At 58.0% G+C, this 14,614-nt stretch overlaps 1 protein-coding gene across 1 annotated transcript in view; it reads left to right on the plus strand.

Moving 5' to 3' along the window:
- Positions 1–10,800, plus strand: part of LMF1 (lipase maturation factor 1) — a 96,086-nt gene extending 85,286 nt beyond the window's left edge. Inside the window, exons 5-9 of the mRNA XM_070413351.1 lie at positions 7,557–7,740; positions 8,124–8,277; positions 8,572–8,755; positions 9,986–10,098; positions 10,572–10,800. Coding sequence (XP_070269452.1) covers positions 7,557–7,740; positions 8,124–8,277; positions 8,572–8,755; positions 9,986–10,098; positions 10,572–10,746 — 810 coding nt within the window. The 3' untranslated portion in view covers positions 10,747–10,800. The remainder of the gene's footprint in view (positions 1–7,556; positions 7,741–8,123; positions 8,278–8,571; positions 8,756–9,985; positions 10,099–10,571) is intronic.
- The last annotated feature ends 3,814 nt before the right edge of the window (positions 10,801–14,614 follow it).

Consider the following 14,614-nt stretch of genomic DNA (forward strand, 5'->3'; position numbering starts at 1 on the left):
TTTCCGACACCCTGCTTTCCTCTGTGCAGACCCAGGTCTCCACAGAAATCATGTTCCTGCTGCTGCTGGAAGAATGTTCCATTGTTTTTTAACGTGTCTTCGTGGAGGCTGCTGATGGATGTCTACTTCCACCACCATCTTCTAAGGGTCTTTCCTAGCTGTGATGCTGCAGCCTGATGGCATTGTCTTTCAGTGAAGACCCGTCTGTTATTTTTGCCCAAATACTTGTCCTCTGTCCTGGTGTGTCATGCAACTTCCTCTCTGGCTGCTTCATATCTTTCTCTTTTCCACTGGTTTTCAGCAGTTTGACTTGCTGTGCCATGGTGTGAATTTCTTTGTGTTTGTCCTGTTTATGGTTTCCTAGGCTTCTCTGATCTCTGCATTTATAGTTTTCATCAAATTAGGAGGCTGTTTGGACATGATTTCTTCATTATTGTTTCTGCTGACCTTCCCTTTCTGGGACATAAACCAACATGTTTTAGAACAGAGTGCGTGTCCCCCAGGTCCCTGAGGGGCCGCTCAGCTCTGGTGCACTCTGTGCTGCAGTGGAGAAAGTTCTCACTCAGCCACTAACTTTTCTTTCTTTGTGTCAGTTTTGTCTGAAGCCTCTCCATTTCATATGTTACCTTTAAAAATCTCGCATTAACACCCGCCGGGTGGCTCCGTTGGTGGAGCATCGTCCTGTAACCAGAAAGGTTACAGGTTTGATCCCCAGTCAGGAGTGCACCAGAGGCAACTGATCCACACTTCTCTCTCATATCGATGTGTCATGCTTTCTCCCTCTGTGTCTCTCAAAAAGAAAAAAGAAATCTTGAATTACTTCTTGTTTCTTCTTTATCATGTTCCTATTTCTCTTAGTTATGACCATGTTTTCTTTTAAATCCTTTAATTTGTTGATGGTATCTGTTTTAGCATTCTCATCTGCTTGCTCCAGATCATCTCCTGTTTCTGATTCTGCTTCATGAACCTATCCTTTTCTCCAGCTGTGGCTTCCACGCTGCTACTAACTTGCCCATCTGTTAACTGTTGGCTGGATACTGGCCATTGTGTTGGGTGTTGAATTCTCTGCCTGACAAGCAGTTGATTTACTTGTAAATCAGTTTCATCATCTTGACGCTCATCTTCACATCCTCCGAGTGGGTCTAAAACAGCCTTCACTGCAGGCTCAGTCCGCCTGCTCGTGGGACGGCACTGGGATCCCTGCTGCACAGCTGGCTTCCCACGAGGCCTCCCCACGTGGGTTCATCAGCTCCACGTCTCCCACACCTGTGTGCCCGGCACCTGCCAGCCCTTTGGGTAGTGCTCTCTCCCTGGCCCTATGGCGGCTCCTGTGTGCCTGTGAGCACAGTGGTTGGCAGACTCACAGGGCCTCGCTGATTCCTACAGCTCCTTGTTTGTGTGCTGCCTTCTGTGTGGCGAGCTCCAGCCCTCGACCTACCCACCTTCCAGCTCTGCCTTCCCGGCTCCCTCCTGTGTGAGTGCTAAATGCCTCCGCACTGGGGCCGCCACAGCTCTGTTTGTTTCCCTTCTCTCTCGAGTCAAGAGTCCTGCAGGACCGAAGCCACATGTCACACAACAGTTGCTTCATCTGTTTTGTTCAATATCCAGTTGTTTGTGTTGGCGGTGGAGGTTCCAGTACTACTTCCTCCCTCTTGGCCTGGAGCAGAAATCTCTGGTGGAGTTTTAACCTTGAACACTCTCATCCCTGGAACATGAAGTCAGAGCCAGGAGGCAGGATAGGATGGCACGGACTTGGGCCCTGCTTCTGGGGGTCAAGGAGGGTGGAGGTGGTGTGCACGGCTGCCGCTCCTCTGTGTGGTTTTGGGACAACCTGAGGCCTTTCCTGACCAGCTGTGCTCCACACGGTGGAAGGAAGTGCACGCCTGGGAGCGTGACCCCGAGTGGTTTCCGGGAAGCAGGCAGGTTGGAGGTGCAGGAGAGGGCGCTGGTGCGGGGTGTCTCTGGGACTGTCCTCTCGGTCCTGGTCCCCAGTAGTAGGTGTTTAAAGATGGAACGGGGTGGACACAGCCACGTTGTTCAGTTCTCAGCTGGGAGCCAGACTTGGAGGCTGTGTCCTGATTATCCTTCCAAACGTTCCCGTGGCTGCCAAGAAGTCCCATGACTGCACAGATGTGCCTGCCCCCACCCGCCATGCCCAGCGACGTTCACAAGAGGGGAGTGGGCAGCCCGTGCGAGACCCTCTCTGTGCCCTCACCAGGAGCCTGCACGTGGGCAGACCTAGCACAGAGCGAGGTCCTCCGCCCAGCGCTGCTCTGGGGCCTTGTTTTCCAGTTTTTAGGCGAGAGGCTTGACCCCTCTGGACTACCTTTCCCATGTTTTCCTTCTTGGCTTTTTTATTCATTTTTTCATATTTTCAGTCTAAATGTTTGTATTGTTTTTACTCCGATTCATCCTTGGAAACGAGAAACTGCCAGACCGTGAGGGCCGCGTCGCGCTCCTGTGACCCGTCCTGTACCCGAGGCCCGGCTGCTCCCGCATCGGGAACCTCAGTTCTCTCTCTTCACATCATCCTTCTCCTGGAAAGCTGATCACAAAGCCAGCGACTTGGCTGGACCTGTATCATTTCCCTCATCAGTTCTTCCGTTTCTGCACACATTCAGGCAGGATTTCTCAAGTCACCTTTCCAAACCACTGGCTCAGACTTCAGCAGTTCCCACTCTGCTCTGCACTTGTTACAGTTCTTATGTTGTGCTCCTTGTTACAGCGGGTGTAGATGAATACCGCCATTTACTGAGCAGGGTTCTTTCATGTTAGCAGTGTTTTGGCCTGGGTTTCTCTGCACGCCTCTCCCTGCACCAGGCCTTCTGGGTCTCAGAGGAGCCATGATTGGCCAGAAGGCGAGACTGTGCCTCAGTGCACGTACTGAGAGGCCAGGCCAGCAGGGCAGGTCAGCACCCAGTCAGCCACCAGCCCTCCCTGCTAAGTCTTGCAGGTCATGGTGGCCCTGTCCACTGGTGGTCGGAGCATTGATGGAGGGAGTGTGTGGCCCAGACAAGCCCTCAGGGTGGAGGTGGGTGCGCTTCTCCCAGAGGGCAGCCGCCGCAGAGGACAGGGCGCCACAGGGCAAGAGGGCTCTGCAGGTGGAGAGTGTGAGGACGGGCAGCTGCCCAAATCCATCAGTTTCCTGCAGGGCCTGCTCTGAGGGCAGGTGTGAGGTTGTTCCCCCCAGGCCTGTACCCCGTCACCCTCCCAGCACAGGAGGACAGTGTCACAGGCTGGGCCAGAGGGGAGCTTCTGGAACCAGGCCTCCCTGAGGCCTGTGGGCACCAAGAGCAGGAGCTGGTTGTCCGCCCTTCATCTCCCTCTTGCAGCATCTTCACTGAGGCCCTGAGGAGCATCCATGTAGCATTTCTAGTGGAAGGGAAGCCATGCTCTGGGTCTCCTTGGCTTTGGCAGCCATCTCAGCTGTGAACTGAGCAGGGAAGGACTATTGTTGCTGTCTTACCATGTGCCCCCAGACCGCAGCCCCTCAGGGTAGTGGCTGTCCTGTCCTGACCCACTGCGCAGTGGGCCTCAGCCACACGGCTGAGCCACAGAGAGGGGACTCCAGATGCAGCAGCCCCGCTGTCCACTGAGCCACACCCAGCAGTGTGAGGCATTTACCAGAAAGTGCAGAGCCACTGGGCAGCTAGCACATGAGGAGCCAAGATGCCAGAGAGGGGAGCTTCTGACATCGTCCCCGCAAGTCGCCAGCACAGCTGGGAGAGGTCTGTGGGGATGAAAACTGGAGGTCGGACCCACAGGAGGAGGGCCAGTGAGAGGGACACTCTCGTCCCATCCTGGGCGAGTTTGGCGCAGACCAACCACAAGGGGGGTGTGAAAGAGGCCGGCGCGGGAGTGGCCCCAGGGCTCCGGGCATCCTGCCACAGCACCCAAAGGGCTCAGTCCCAGCCCCACACCTTGCCCCATGGTGGAAGAGGGGGCTGGGGTACAGGGCTCCGAGCCACCCCACCTGTCACCTGCACAGTTCCTGCAATAGCCACAGTATCGGCGCCCGATGCCCAAGCTGTCGGGAGCCCGTGGCGCTCCACAGACTCCAGGAAGCAGCTCGCCAGCCCAGAGCAGGTACAGGCTAGGCCATGTTTCTGGCATTGGGTTTATTAATATAGACAGAGAAGAAGAAGAAATAATTTTTGGGCTCAGAGCCAGGAAAACTAGTTTTCCAGATTAATGCCGGGAGAGCTGTGAATCCAGTCCCTTGTGTCACACATCATAAAACTCCATCGTGACCCATAAAACTGACAAGACCCATCGAAAGCCTGGCTCCTCCGCAGACCCTCATTAGGCCGTCGTCTGTGACCTCGTGTTCCTCCAGGCTGCTGGGATCAAGACCAGCCTTAGTTACCGTTCAGAGAGTAAGGGACGGGGCATCAGCCACGTTTCGCTCAGCCCTGGAGAAGGGCTAAGGCGCCTGGGGCTGGGCCACACCGAGATGACAGGTCCCTGCTGCCATCCAAGGAGGAGTGCCCTTGGTGCAGGTGGGCAGCCGTCACCCCGGCGTCGTCATCTCACCTCCTTCTGTGGCTGCTCCCTCTCCGCGTGTTTCTGCAGTGACAGCACCAGACCCGCTGTCTGCTCTCCAGGATTCAGACTCACCTGTCAAGTCACCCGGTGGGGAGGCGGTGGCTGTCTGTTTAGTGACTGCTGGCTTGTTAGGCCAGGGGTCCTCAAACTACGGCCCGCGGGCCACATGCACATACAAATATTGTATTTGTTCCCGTTTTGTTTTTTTACTTCAAAATAAGATATGTGCAGTGTGCATAGGAATTTGTTCATAGTTTTTTTTTTTAAACTATAGTCCGGCCCTCCAACGGTCTGAGGGACAGTGAACTGGCCCCCTGTTTAAAAAGTTTGAGGACCCCTGCGTTAGGGTCTTGTTTCTTTCGAAATGGGTTCATTGTGTAGGTATGCGGATATTTACACGTTGAACTTCATGAAATTCCCTGTTGATTTGTTCTTGTTTCATCTTTTCTCAAAGCCCCTTCGGAAGTGTGTCCATCTGGCCGCTCTCCCCACGTGACCCGTGCCCGTGCTCTCATTCGGTGCCGCTCCCGTCTGTCCCTTGTTCCGGGTGTGGGTTGCTGGCCCACTGGGCTCCTCCTCCAGCTCCAGGCTCTTATTTCCTCTTTCTGAGGCCGGGCAGCTCATCTCCCTGCAAACATTGTGCGCCAACCGTGGACGGTCCACCCCTCACCTCCAGCACCCGACTCTGCTCCCTCTGTAGCCCGTCACCCTGGACTCCTGACCCGTCCTGGTTGCTCCCACTCCTTGCTACTCCTGGGAGGCGCGGCCACCTTCCTGCTCTTCCTAGGACTGGGGACTCGCACTGTAGGCCTGGCCGATTCGCCCTCATACTTTCTCTCCCCTGAGCGGTTCCTGGGCCTGAAGGGGAGCTGGCGGGTTGAATCCATACTGAGTCTCCACAAGGAGAGAGGAGTTCTGAACTTCACCTCCCACCACGCGTGGAAAACCAACTCAAATGGCTCAGAGTTCCAGCCTGGCCGGGTGGCTCCCTTGGTTGGCACGTTCTCGTACAATGAAAGGTTGTGTGTTCGGTTCCTGGTCGGGGCCTGTGCGGGAGGCATCCAGTTAATGTTTCTCTCTCTAAAATCAAACATATCCTCGGGTGAGGATTTTTTTTTTAATGGATCAGAGCTCCACCTACAAACCTTTTAGAAGATCTTTATAACCTTGGGGTAGGCAAACATTTCTTAGATGGGACACAAAAGCACTAACTGTAAAGTTTTTTAAAAATTGGTAACTTGGACTTCACCAAAAAAGTAAACCGTCAACCTCTTCCAAAGACACCATAACGAAAATAAAAGGGCAGCCACACCAGCTGGCAGAGAACAGTCACAATATAGCACATCGGACAGAGGACCCCTAGAGCCCAAGGAATCGGCCAGTTGTTTGTTTTTTAAATGGGGAGAAACTTCAACAAGCACTTCACAGAGAACATGTGAAGTCCAGCGAGCACAGGCGGAGACTCTCAAGGTCACTGCCAACAGGAAACAGCAGGTAAGATCAGCCAGCTTCTGTCACAGTCCCAGGCGGAGGGCAGGGCTCGGGCGTCAGACTGCCACATGACCCCAAACTTGCCAACACTTCTGCGTAAATATTCATGTAGCCTCGACTCATAGGCAGTCAAGACAGGAAGACACCCGCATGTGTCCCTCTGAGGGGTGTGGGATGCCCTCAAGTGAAGACCATTCACACTCCCTACTCCCAACCACCCAGCAACAGGGCATACAAAGGTGCTCTCTTCAAGACTGCTCTTGCAGGAGGAACTTCAGGGGGTTCTGGCTGGGAGGCGCTCCAGGATGCGGCCTTGTGACAGCTGGGTGTGGGAAATCCCCGTGCTGTCAGCACCTCATCCATTCATGACCTTAGTTCTTGGGCAGGAGCCTCAGGCTTTTGGGGTGGTTCTGATTGGAAAGCTTCTGGGTCACTGAGTTAGTGCCATGCCAGGGAGATGAACCCGCGGGTCCGGGACACAGAGCAGCCTCACCTCCCTGGTCACCATTTCAGTGGGATTTAGGGGACATGCCAGTTCCTCCCCAAGCATATTTGGGCTTCCTGGACCTTGCGTCATCCAGGGTCGCCACGGAGCTGGCATCAGATGCAGCTGGGCAGCATGAGGCCTCTGAGGGGGAGCAGTGACCCCCCTCTCAGACGGCTGCCCAGCAGACAGCCCAGGCCTGGCCCTGTTCCTGTGGCCACTGAGAAAGTACAGGAAGTTGGGCTCCATCTAAGCCATGTCCAAGGGTAGCGCAACACACAGCCCGCTAGGAGCCTGCCACACCCATCCCAGGGTGCCCAGGCCCTGCACATAGTCACCAGGGTGTGGAGGACAAGGCTGCAGATAGGCGAGTGCACCCCCATTTTCCCCAACCCTGATAGGGAGCACAGCGAACCCCACCCACCTCCCACATGACCCAGGCACAGTCCTGACATCAGAGCCCCTCCCTGGGGAGGAGCACAGGCTGTAGGGCCCTACCCTGAGCCTGTATTGATTAATAATCACTGTGACAACTGCACCAAACACAAACCACAGCATCAAACAATACAAACGCGTGACTGCGCAGTCCTGGAGGTCAGAAATCTGGGCGGCCTTGGCTGTGGCCTCAAGTCGAGTCCCAGAGGCTGGCATGGAGGTGTCAGCAGACTGGGCCCTCGCTGGAGGCGCTGGGAAGAGTCTGCCTTCGTGGTCGTTTGGGGCACGGTCATCCTCGGGCCAGAGGGCTAGGGAGGCCAGGTGTGCAGCCCGTTGGGGGGGGCAGGGCCAGGACCATGGCCGCCTGCCACGCTGGTCTCTTGGGAAATAGCATAGGCACCCACGGGTGCGTCTGGGAAGAAACTGGAACCCCTCCGCCCCAGCACCTCTGGGCTGCTGGGACTCTGTGAGTTGCTGAGTCCTGGTGGAGTCGGTGGAGCACAGGCGGCTGGAGGGCACAGCCAGGCTGCCACCAGCACAAGGCAGGGCAGCTGTCCTCGGTCTCGCTCAGCTGGGGCTGAGGCACTGCTCCATCCCTCAGGTGGTCCTCATCGTCAGTGGGAACCTGAGCTTCCTGAACTGGCTGACCATCGTGCCCAGCATCGCCTGCTTCGATGACGCCACCCTGGGGTTCTTATTTCCCTCGGGGCCTGGCAGCCTCAAGGACCGAGTCCTAAAGATGCAGAAGGAGGAAGCCCGGGAGGCCCGGCCCACGCCGACATACGGTGGGTGGACACCTGGGGATGTGGACAGAGGCCTTTATTCCCGACCCAGGATAGCTGGTCCCCAGAGGTGCTGGCCCATTCTTCCTGAGCGACTCCAGGCCCTCCCCATAAGGGCAGTTGTCATGACTCCGTTTCCACATCAGCCTCAGAAAGTGTCCTTGGCTGGGGGAGATGGGAGCTGTGGGCAGAGGCCCTTCCCAGACTCCCAGGCGGGGGGCCAGCAGCACCACCCTCAGCTTCTGTGAGCCCAGAGGGGCCGGACAGAGGCCAGGGTCTGGAGGGCCCACTGACGGGGCCGGGGACAGCCTCAGCTCCTCCCTGTGGTTGGGGCCCCGGCCCAGGGGGCAGAAGCTTACCCACTGTCCCTCTCTCTCCGAGCCCAGGCTGCATGGTGCGGCAGGCGGCCAACCTGGCACTGGGTGTCCTGGTCGCCTGGCTCAGCATCCCTGTGGTCCTCAACTTGCTGAGCCCCAAGCAGGTCATGAACAGCTCCTTCAACCCCCTCAGAATCGTCAACACATACGGAGCCTTCGGAAGGTACTGCGCATGCCCGGGGGGCCCGTCTCGGCAGCCTCTCTGGCCTGGGTGTGGTCTCTCCTCTCCATCCACCACATGGGAGACCCCTGGTCAGGCAGGCCCGGCCCTGACCAGCCAGGTGGGCACTCTTGGCCAGGGTGGGGTTGAGGGGTCTGCTCTCCCTCCCCGAGGCCAGCCCCACCTGCTCCTGCTCCGTCCACAGCCCCAGCCCCCCCAGTCTGCTCTGGGTGGAGAGGCAGCCACCGCCTGCAATTACACAGAGCCCCGCCCACCCTGACTTGGTCTCCCTGACAGCATCACCAGGGAGCGAACAGAGGTCATCCTGCAGGGCACGGCCAGCCCCAACGCCAGCGCTCCGGACGCTGTGTGGGAGGACTACGAGTTCAAGTGCAAGCCGGGTGACCTGAGGAGACGGCCATGCCTCATCTCCCCCTACCACCACCGCCTCGACTGGCTCATGTGGTTTGCAGCCTTCCAGGTAAGGCCCTCTCCTCCCGCTCCACCATCTCCCCCAAGTGCCCAGGTCCATTGCTCATTGTGGACTCAGGCTCCGGTCACTCCAGCGTCCCCAAGGCTATGGTGCCCTCCCGTAGAGTCTCGGAGGCTATAATGGAGGTGTCAGCAGGCTGGGCCCTCCATGGGTACACAGGCCCCTACAGGGCAGGTGGGGGGATATCAGACCCCGCTGGAAACAGTGTCATAGACCGACCACTCACTCTCAGCCATGGGTGCCCATGCAGCCCCAACTCTGACCAGCCTCACACCACCCACCGGGGCCCTTGAGGACACGGGAGGTCGGGCTGGATTCCTGGTGTGGCCTCAACTATGGAGCAGCTTCATCCACTCCCCACCCCAGCCCGAGAGGCAGGGGCCACCTCGCTGTCAGCCCTGAGATCGGGGCCTGGGCCTGAGGCCAGGCAGTAGCACATACAACACGCTCCCGGCTCCCACCCTCCTGGGGCAGGGTCTTCCCCCTGAGCAGCCTGGACCAGGGCAAGCATCTGGCTGCTCGGGAGTCGGAGGCCAGGCTTCCTTCCGTCTCTCCCTGAGCTCTGCTGCACACGCAGGCTCTGCCTCTGCACAGCGGCGGTCCCCTCAGGCCTGGGTCCCAGGGCCTCTCTCAGATGCCCTCGCACAAGGACCAGGTGCCATAGCCGGCTTCTCAGGGCGCCTTCACCACAAAAGACAAGACAGGCGTTAGCTCAGGCCAGAGAGCCTGGAGGAGCCGCATCTGCTCTGACCCATCTCGCCCAGGTGACAGCCCAGGGCTCCCAGGCGGCAAAGCCCAGAGGTGAGCTGGCCAGGCTGGGCCTGTGCCTGCTGCATCCGTTACCCAAGCACAGGACGGGGCGGGGGACCCAGCACACGAAGGAATGGTTCACACACATCTGGCTGATGGATCAGAACAAGCTGGCAGCCCCTCTGGGGGGAACCTAAACCAAAGCCATGGGGTGTGGGCCCCAGGGCAGCCACTGACCACACGGCATGAGACACACCCAGGACGACAGCCCGATGGAGTGACCGGCCGGCCAGGGCCCTCTGGAGGGTGGGAGGGAGCAGGGAGCATGCCCACTCCTGAGGGTTCTTGGGTGCCACACACCCCCAGTTCCTGCCCACAACAGGGCTCAGGCTGGTGGTCTGGTCCTGCGGGCGCCCAGTGCTGACCCACGGGCAGCGGCCCAAGCACCCCTCCGATTCTTGCCCCCAGACCTACGAGCAGCACGAGTGGGTCATCCACCTGGCGGGCAGGCTCCTGGCCAACGACGCTGAGGTTCTGTCCCTGCTGGCCTTTAACCCCTTTGCGGACAAGGCCCCCCCCAGGTAAGAATCTCTCCCAGACGGGACCCCCACCCACAGTGGCTACTGCCTCTCAGCACTACTCCCCCAAATGCAGTATGTGCTCTGGGGGCCAGGCCCCACCCCTGGAAATGTGCCAGGTGCAAAGACCCGTAGGCCCTCAGGCGACCCCCTCCCCCTGCACCTCTCACCTGCTGAAAGGACCCCCGCTTCTGGGGGAGGAGGTGGCCTCCTATAGCGAGTCCCAGCCTCCATCCTGGTGGCTCTGGAAGCTGCCACCCAGCACTCAGCCTTCCTGGAGGCTAAACACGGCCCCTGGCCCAGGGCCTGGTTGTGATGGGGGCTCCTCTGGCTCCCTGAGCAGCCTCTTCCCACCAGGGAGCGCCTGGACAGACACACACCCCCTCCTGAAGTGCGAACCTGGGCCCCTGAGCCTGGGGCCCCCTGGAGGCTGCCGCGCTGGGCGGAGCTGCAGGCTGACGCTCCCCTCCCTGCAGGTGGGTCAGGGGAGAGCACTACAGGTACAAGTTCAGCCGCCCCGGGGGCCTGCACGCGGCAGATGGCAAGTGGTGGATCCGGAAGAGGATCGGCCCCTACTTCCCTCCACTCAGCCTCCGGAACCTGAAGGGCTACTTTAGGTCACGGGAGTGGCCGTACCCAGCACCGGAATAGAGGGACCCAGGGCCTGTCCACCAAGAAATAAAGTGGGAAGACATTAGCACCCCTGCACCGCCACCTGCACCCAGATGTCCAGGAAAGCAAACCAGGGGGTGGCATTGGGGGATGTGCTGGGGTCGTGGGTGGCCATCTGTGCTTTCCTCACCCCTCAGAGTGGGTTCCCAGGCACCCTGGTCATTTCCCTGGTCACCAGGCCCCCAGACATGGGCGTCCGAGGGAGCTGTGGTGGATCCAGGACCAACAGCACCCGCTACACGGAGCCTCGATTCCTCCCATTGGCCATGGCCTGGCCAGGAGGCTCCCTCAGGATCCTAGGCACCTGGGGTGCTGGTCCACAGCCAGGCCCTTACCCCCAGTGGCCAAGCCCCTGTTGTGTACCTGGTGTGGCTGTGAGGAAGTCCTCGCTCCCTGCCTCTCCTTCACCCGCCCCGGGGCTGACTCCCACCACATCCAGAACAGACTGAGGGGGAGAAGCCAAGACTCCAATCCCCCCTCATGCCCACCCTCCTCAGTCTGCACACACACCCCTCAAGGCTGGTCTGAGCCCTGCCTTCCTCCCCAGTGACCACCGTCCAGAAGCCCTTTGTCCCCCCACCCCATCTGGTGAGTGAAGCGCATCCTCATGCTCCCCAGTGACCACGTCTCCCCAGCCACACACCATGGCGCCTCCCGCTGCTGACCTGTGGGTGGGGGGACAGCAGAGCCGTCAGTCCTAGCCTGGGTGCTGGGTGCTGGGACGGCAGGGTCCCCACAGTGCAATTCTGAGGCCCAGTTGTCAGAAGTTAGTGGACTAATTATGTTTTGTTTGGCAATCCAGGACCCCGTGGCAGTGAGAACTGGGTGCAGCCCAGGATCTTTGCTGCCTGTCGTGAGCTGTGAGTGAACAGGGTAGGGTCCTGCCAGACAAATAAGCTGGCACCCAGTGGTGCTGCCCCAGCCCCGCTCAGCCAGGGGACAGAGGCCAGGGGGATGCTGCCAGTCCTCCCTCCTCCCCTTCCTCCCGCCACCCCCAGCCATCCAGGGCACTGGCCATACTGTGGGGAGCCCTGGAGAGGTGGTGCCGGCCAAGAGGCTGGATGAGGTGGGTACAAGTACAGGTCTGTGTGTAGCAGCCTCCCGGCCGCCTGGGGGGCCGGCCCAGGTGCCAACAGAGAGGCCGTGTTCCTGCTCACAGGGAAACAGGCGCCCTGTGTCTGCAGCGGACAGACAGGGCCTCAGACAGGGAGCCTGGAGCCAGCAAGTCTGCCTGCGGCAGCCAAGCGCCAGCCACAGCCCGGCAGCCCTTCCTGGGGGGTCGTCCTGGGGGCTCTGCCAATGGGTGGGGGCACCAGGGGGCCTGAGGAGACCCTGCACCTTGGCTCCGATGGTTCTCCACACCCCTGCCCAGACCTCGGGGGGGCCTCCCTGCCAGGGGCCATGGGGTTTCCCACCTCCCCCCAGCCCTTCCCATCCCCTCTGGGCTCGTTGCCACCCGGGGCTGGACAAGGGAGCCCTAGGACCCCGCACTGCTGACTCTAGACCCCCATCCAGCCATGCCCCCCAAGCCTCCAGGCCCCCTAAAACACACACAGGAGGTGATGTTTAGGCGGGGGCAGGGCTGGAGCCAGTGACCAAGTGTCATAGGAGGCCCCTGGGCTGGGGCCCTCAGGAACCAGGCAGCCCTGTCCCCGTCCTGGAACAGAACAAACCACTCACCTGGGCATCACAGGTGACTCCAGGTCCAGGTTGTGGGGGCGCAGTGGCCGGAGCGAGGCTCTGCCTTCTGACCCAGGAGGACCCATTAGACCTGTTTCTCCCACAGCCTCTCCTCCCAGGCTCGGTGCCCCCCACCCACCCACCTGTCTGCCCCAGCCTTTGGAGCCTCTCCTAAGGCCACTCCCTCCCCTCAGAGGGAGTCCGCTAGACCCTTCCTCCACTCAGAACCCTCCCACTGCCCCACCTCCTGGGCATGAATCGGGGGTCACTGCCCATTACCCCAGCCACACCTGCCGTGGATCAGGCCTTGGGGGCCCACACCCCTCGGGCCTGCCTTCACTGGACCCCACGCTGCTCCTGATCATGCTCTAGGCTGGTGGGGATCTAGGCCTGGTGCCCCAGTGCCAAGTGGCACCCAATACAGGTCTGCGGGGTAAACCATCCACCTACTGTCAGAAAAAGGCCCAAACACTTCACACCCACTCCACCTGGCACTGCCCTCTCTCCAGCCTCATGAGGATCTGCTGTTTCTTGGTCAGCCCAGAAGAAACTTCCGGGGGAGGGGTGCTCAGGGACATGAGGCCGGGGCATTAGCGCCCCTTCCCTCCAGACAGCTGAGTCTGAGAGAATGGGGGCATATCCTTCCCGCCTCGCTCTCCCCTCTGAAAACCACCTGGGTAGAGGGGCCTGTGGGTGAGATCTCTCTGCCCCACCTGACAGACAGCACAGCACCTGGTGGAGACTGACTGTGCATCAAACTCGGGTGAACACGCCAGAGTTGCCACAGGGAAGACCACCTGTGCCACTGCCTCCTCCGGGACATGAGACTTGGGACTCTAGACACCCAGGCATCGCCCATCAGACAGTGGCTGAGCTCCGATGGCCCCCTGGGCTGGCTGTTAGCCCGTCCAGAGCAGCAAGCTTAGCCAGGGGCCTGGTGCAGGGAGGACCCACACACTGCCTCCCCTCTTGCTCTAGCAACCAGACGAGGGGCGAGGGGCACAGCTCCCATTGCACGTGAGGCAGGGTGTGTGCGAGCCTTCACCAAGCCAAAGGGTTTCTCACTCACTCAAAGGTGATAAAGTGCATTTTTGGCACCTGCTAAGTCCAAGCATGTGCTCCCCTCAAACTCGCTCAGATGAGACATTCTTCCTCAGGGATTAAGTTCCAGCGCCACTAGGTAAGACGGAACTCAATATAGCAGCCACCCAACTTCAAAACTGCTAACATGCTCAACAAAATTGGCACATCTTTAACTTGATTGATCAAGAGAGAAGATTCAGATAACATTTTTAAAAGTGAGGGTATTACTACCGACCTTGCAGAAATAAAAATAACAGTACTATGAACAAGTATATGCCAACAAATTAGATAACTCAGATGAGATGGACAAATCCCTAGAGACACACAAACTACTAAAAGTAACTCAGGAAGAAGCAGAAAATCTGGAAGGATCTCTAACAAGTAAGGAGCTTGAATCAATAATCCAAAAACCTCCCAACAGAGAAAAATAACTGGGCCAGGAGGCTTCATTCCTGAGTTCTACCAAGAATTTAAAGAATTAACACCAATCCTCAAACTCTTCCATAAACTTAGAAGGAGAGGGAACACCTAACTCATCCTATGAGGCCTGTATTACCCTGATAAATACAGACAAAGATACCAATATCCTTTGAGCATATAGATGCAAAAATTCTCAACAAAAGAACTAGCAAAACAAATCTAACAACATATTAAAAAGATGATACACCATGACCAAGGCAGAACTATCCTAGGAATGTCAGAGTGTTCAACATAAAGTCAGTTGACACAATACACGACATTAACAGAATACAGCATGGAGGAAACCACATGACCATCTCAATTGATGCAGAAAGCATTTGACAAAATCCAACAAGCTTTCATGATAAAAATCACTCATAAAACTAGGAATAGAAGGGAATTCCTCAACATTAAAGGCATTTATGAAAAATCCACAGCTAACATCATAATGGTGAAAAAAAGCAGGACCAAGACAACGATGCCCACTGTTATTCACCAGGAGTAAAATTCTCTCTAATGACATGACATGATCCTATGTACGGTCATGTGTTTTGTTGTTACATGGCCGTCTTAGAGTGCCCTTACACAAACCTAGATGGCATAGCCTACTACACACCCATTGCTC

This window comes from Myotis yumanensis, unplaced genomic scaffold (genome assembly GCF_028538775.1).
Source record: "Myotis yumanensis isolate MYYU_CA2020_CCGP unplaced genomic scaffold, mMyoYum1.0.hap1 SCAF_4, whole genome shotgun sequence".
Lineage (NCBI taxonomy): Eukaryota > Metazoa > Chordata > Mammalia > Chiroptera > Vespertilionidae > Myotis > Myotis yumanensis.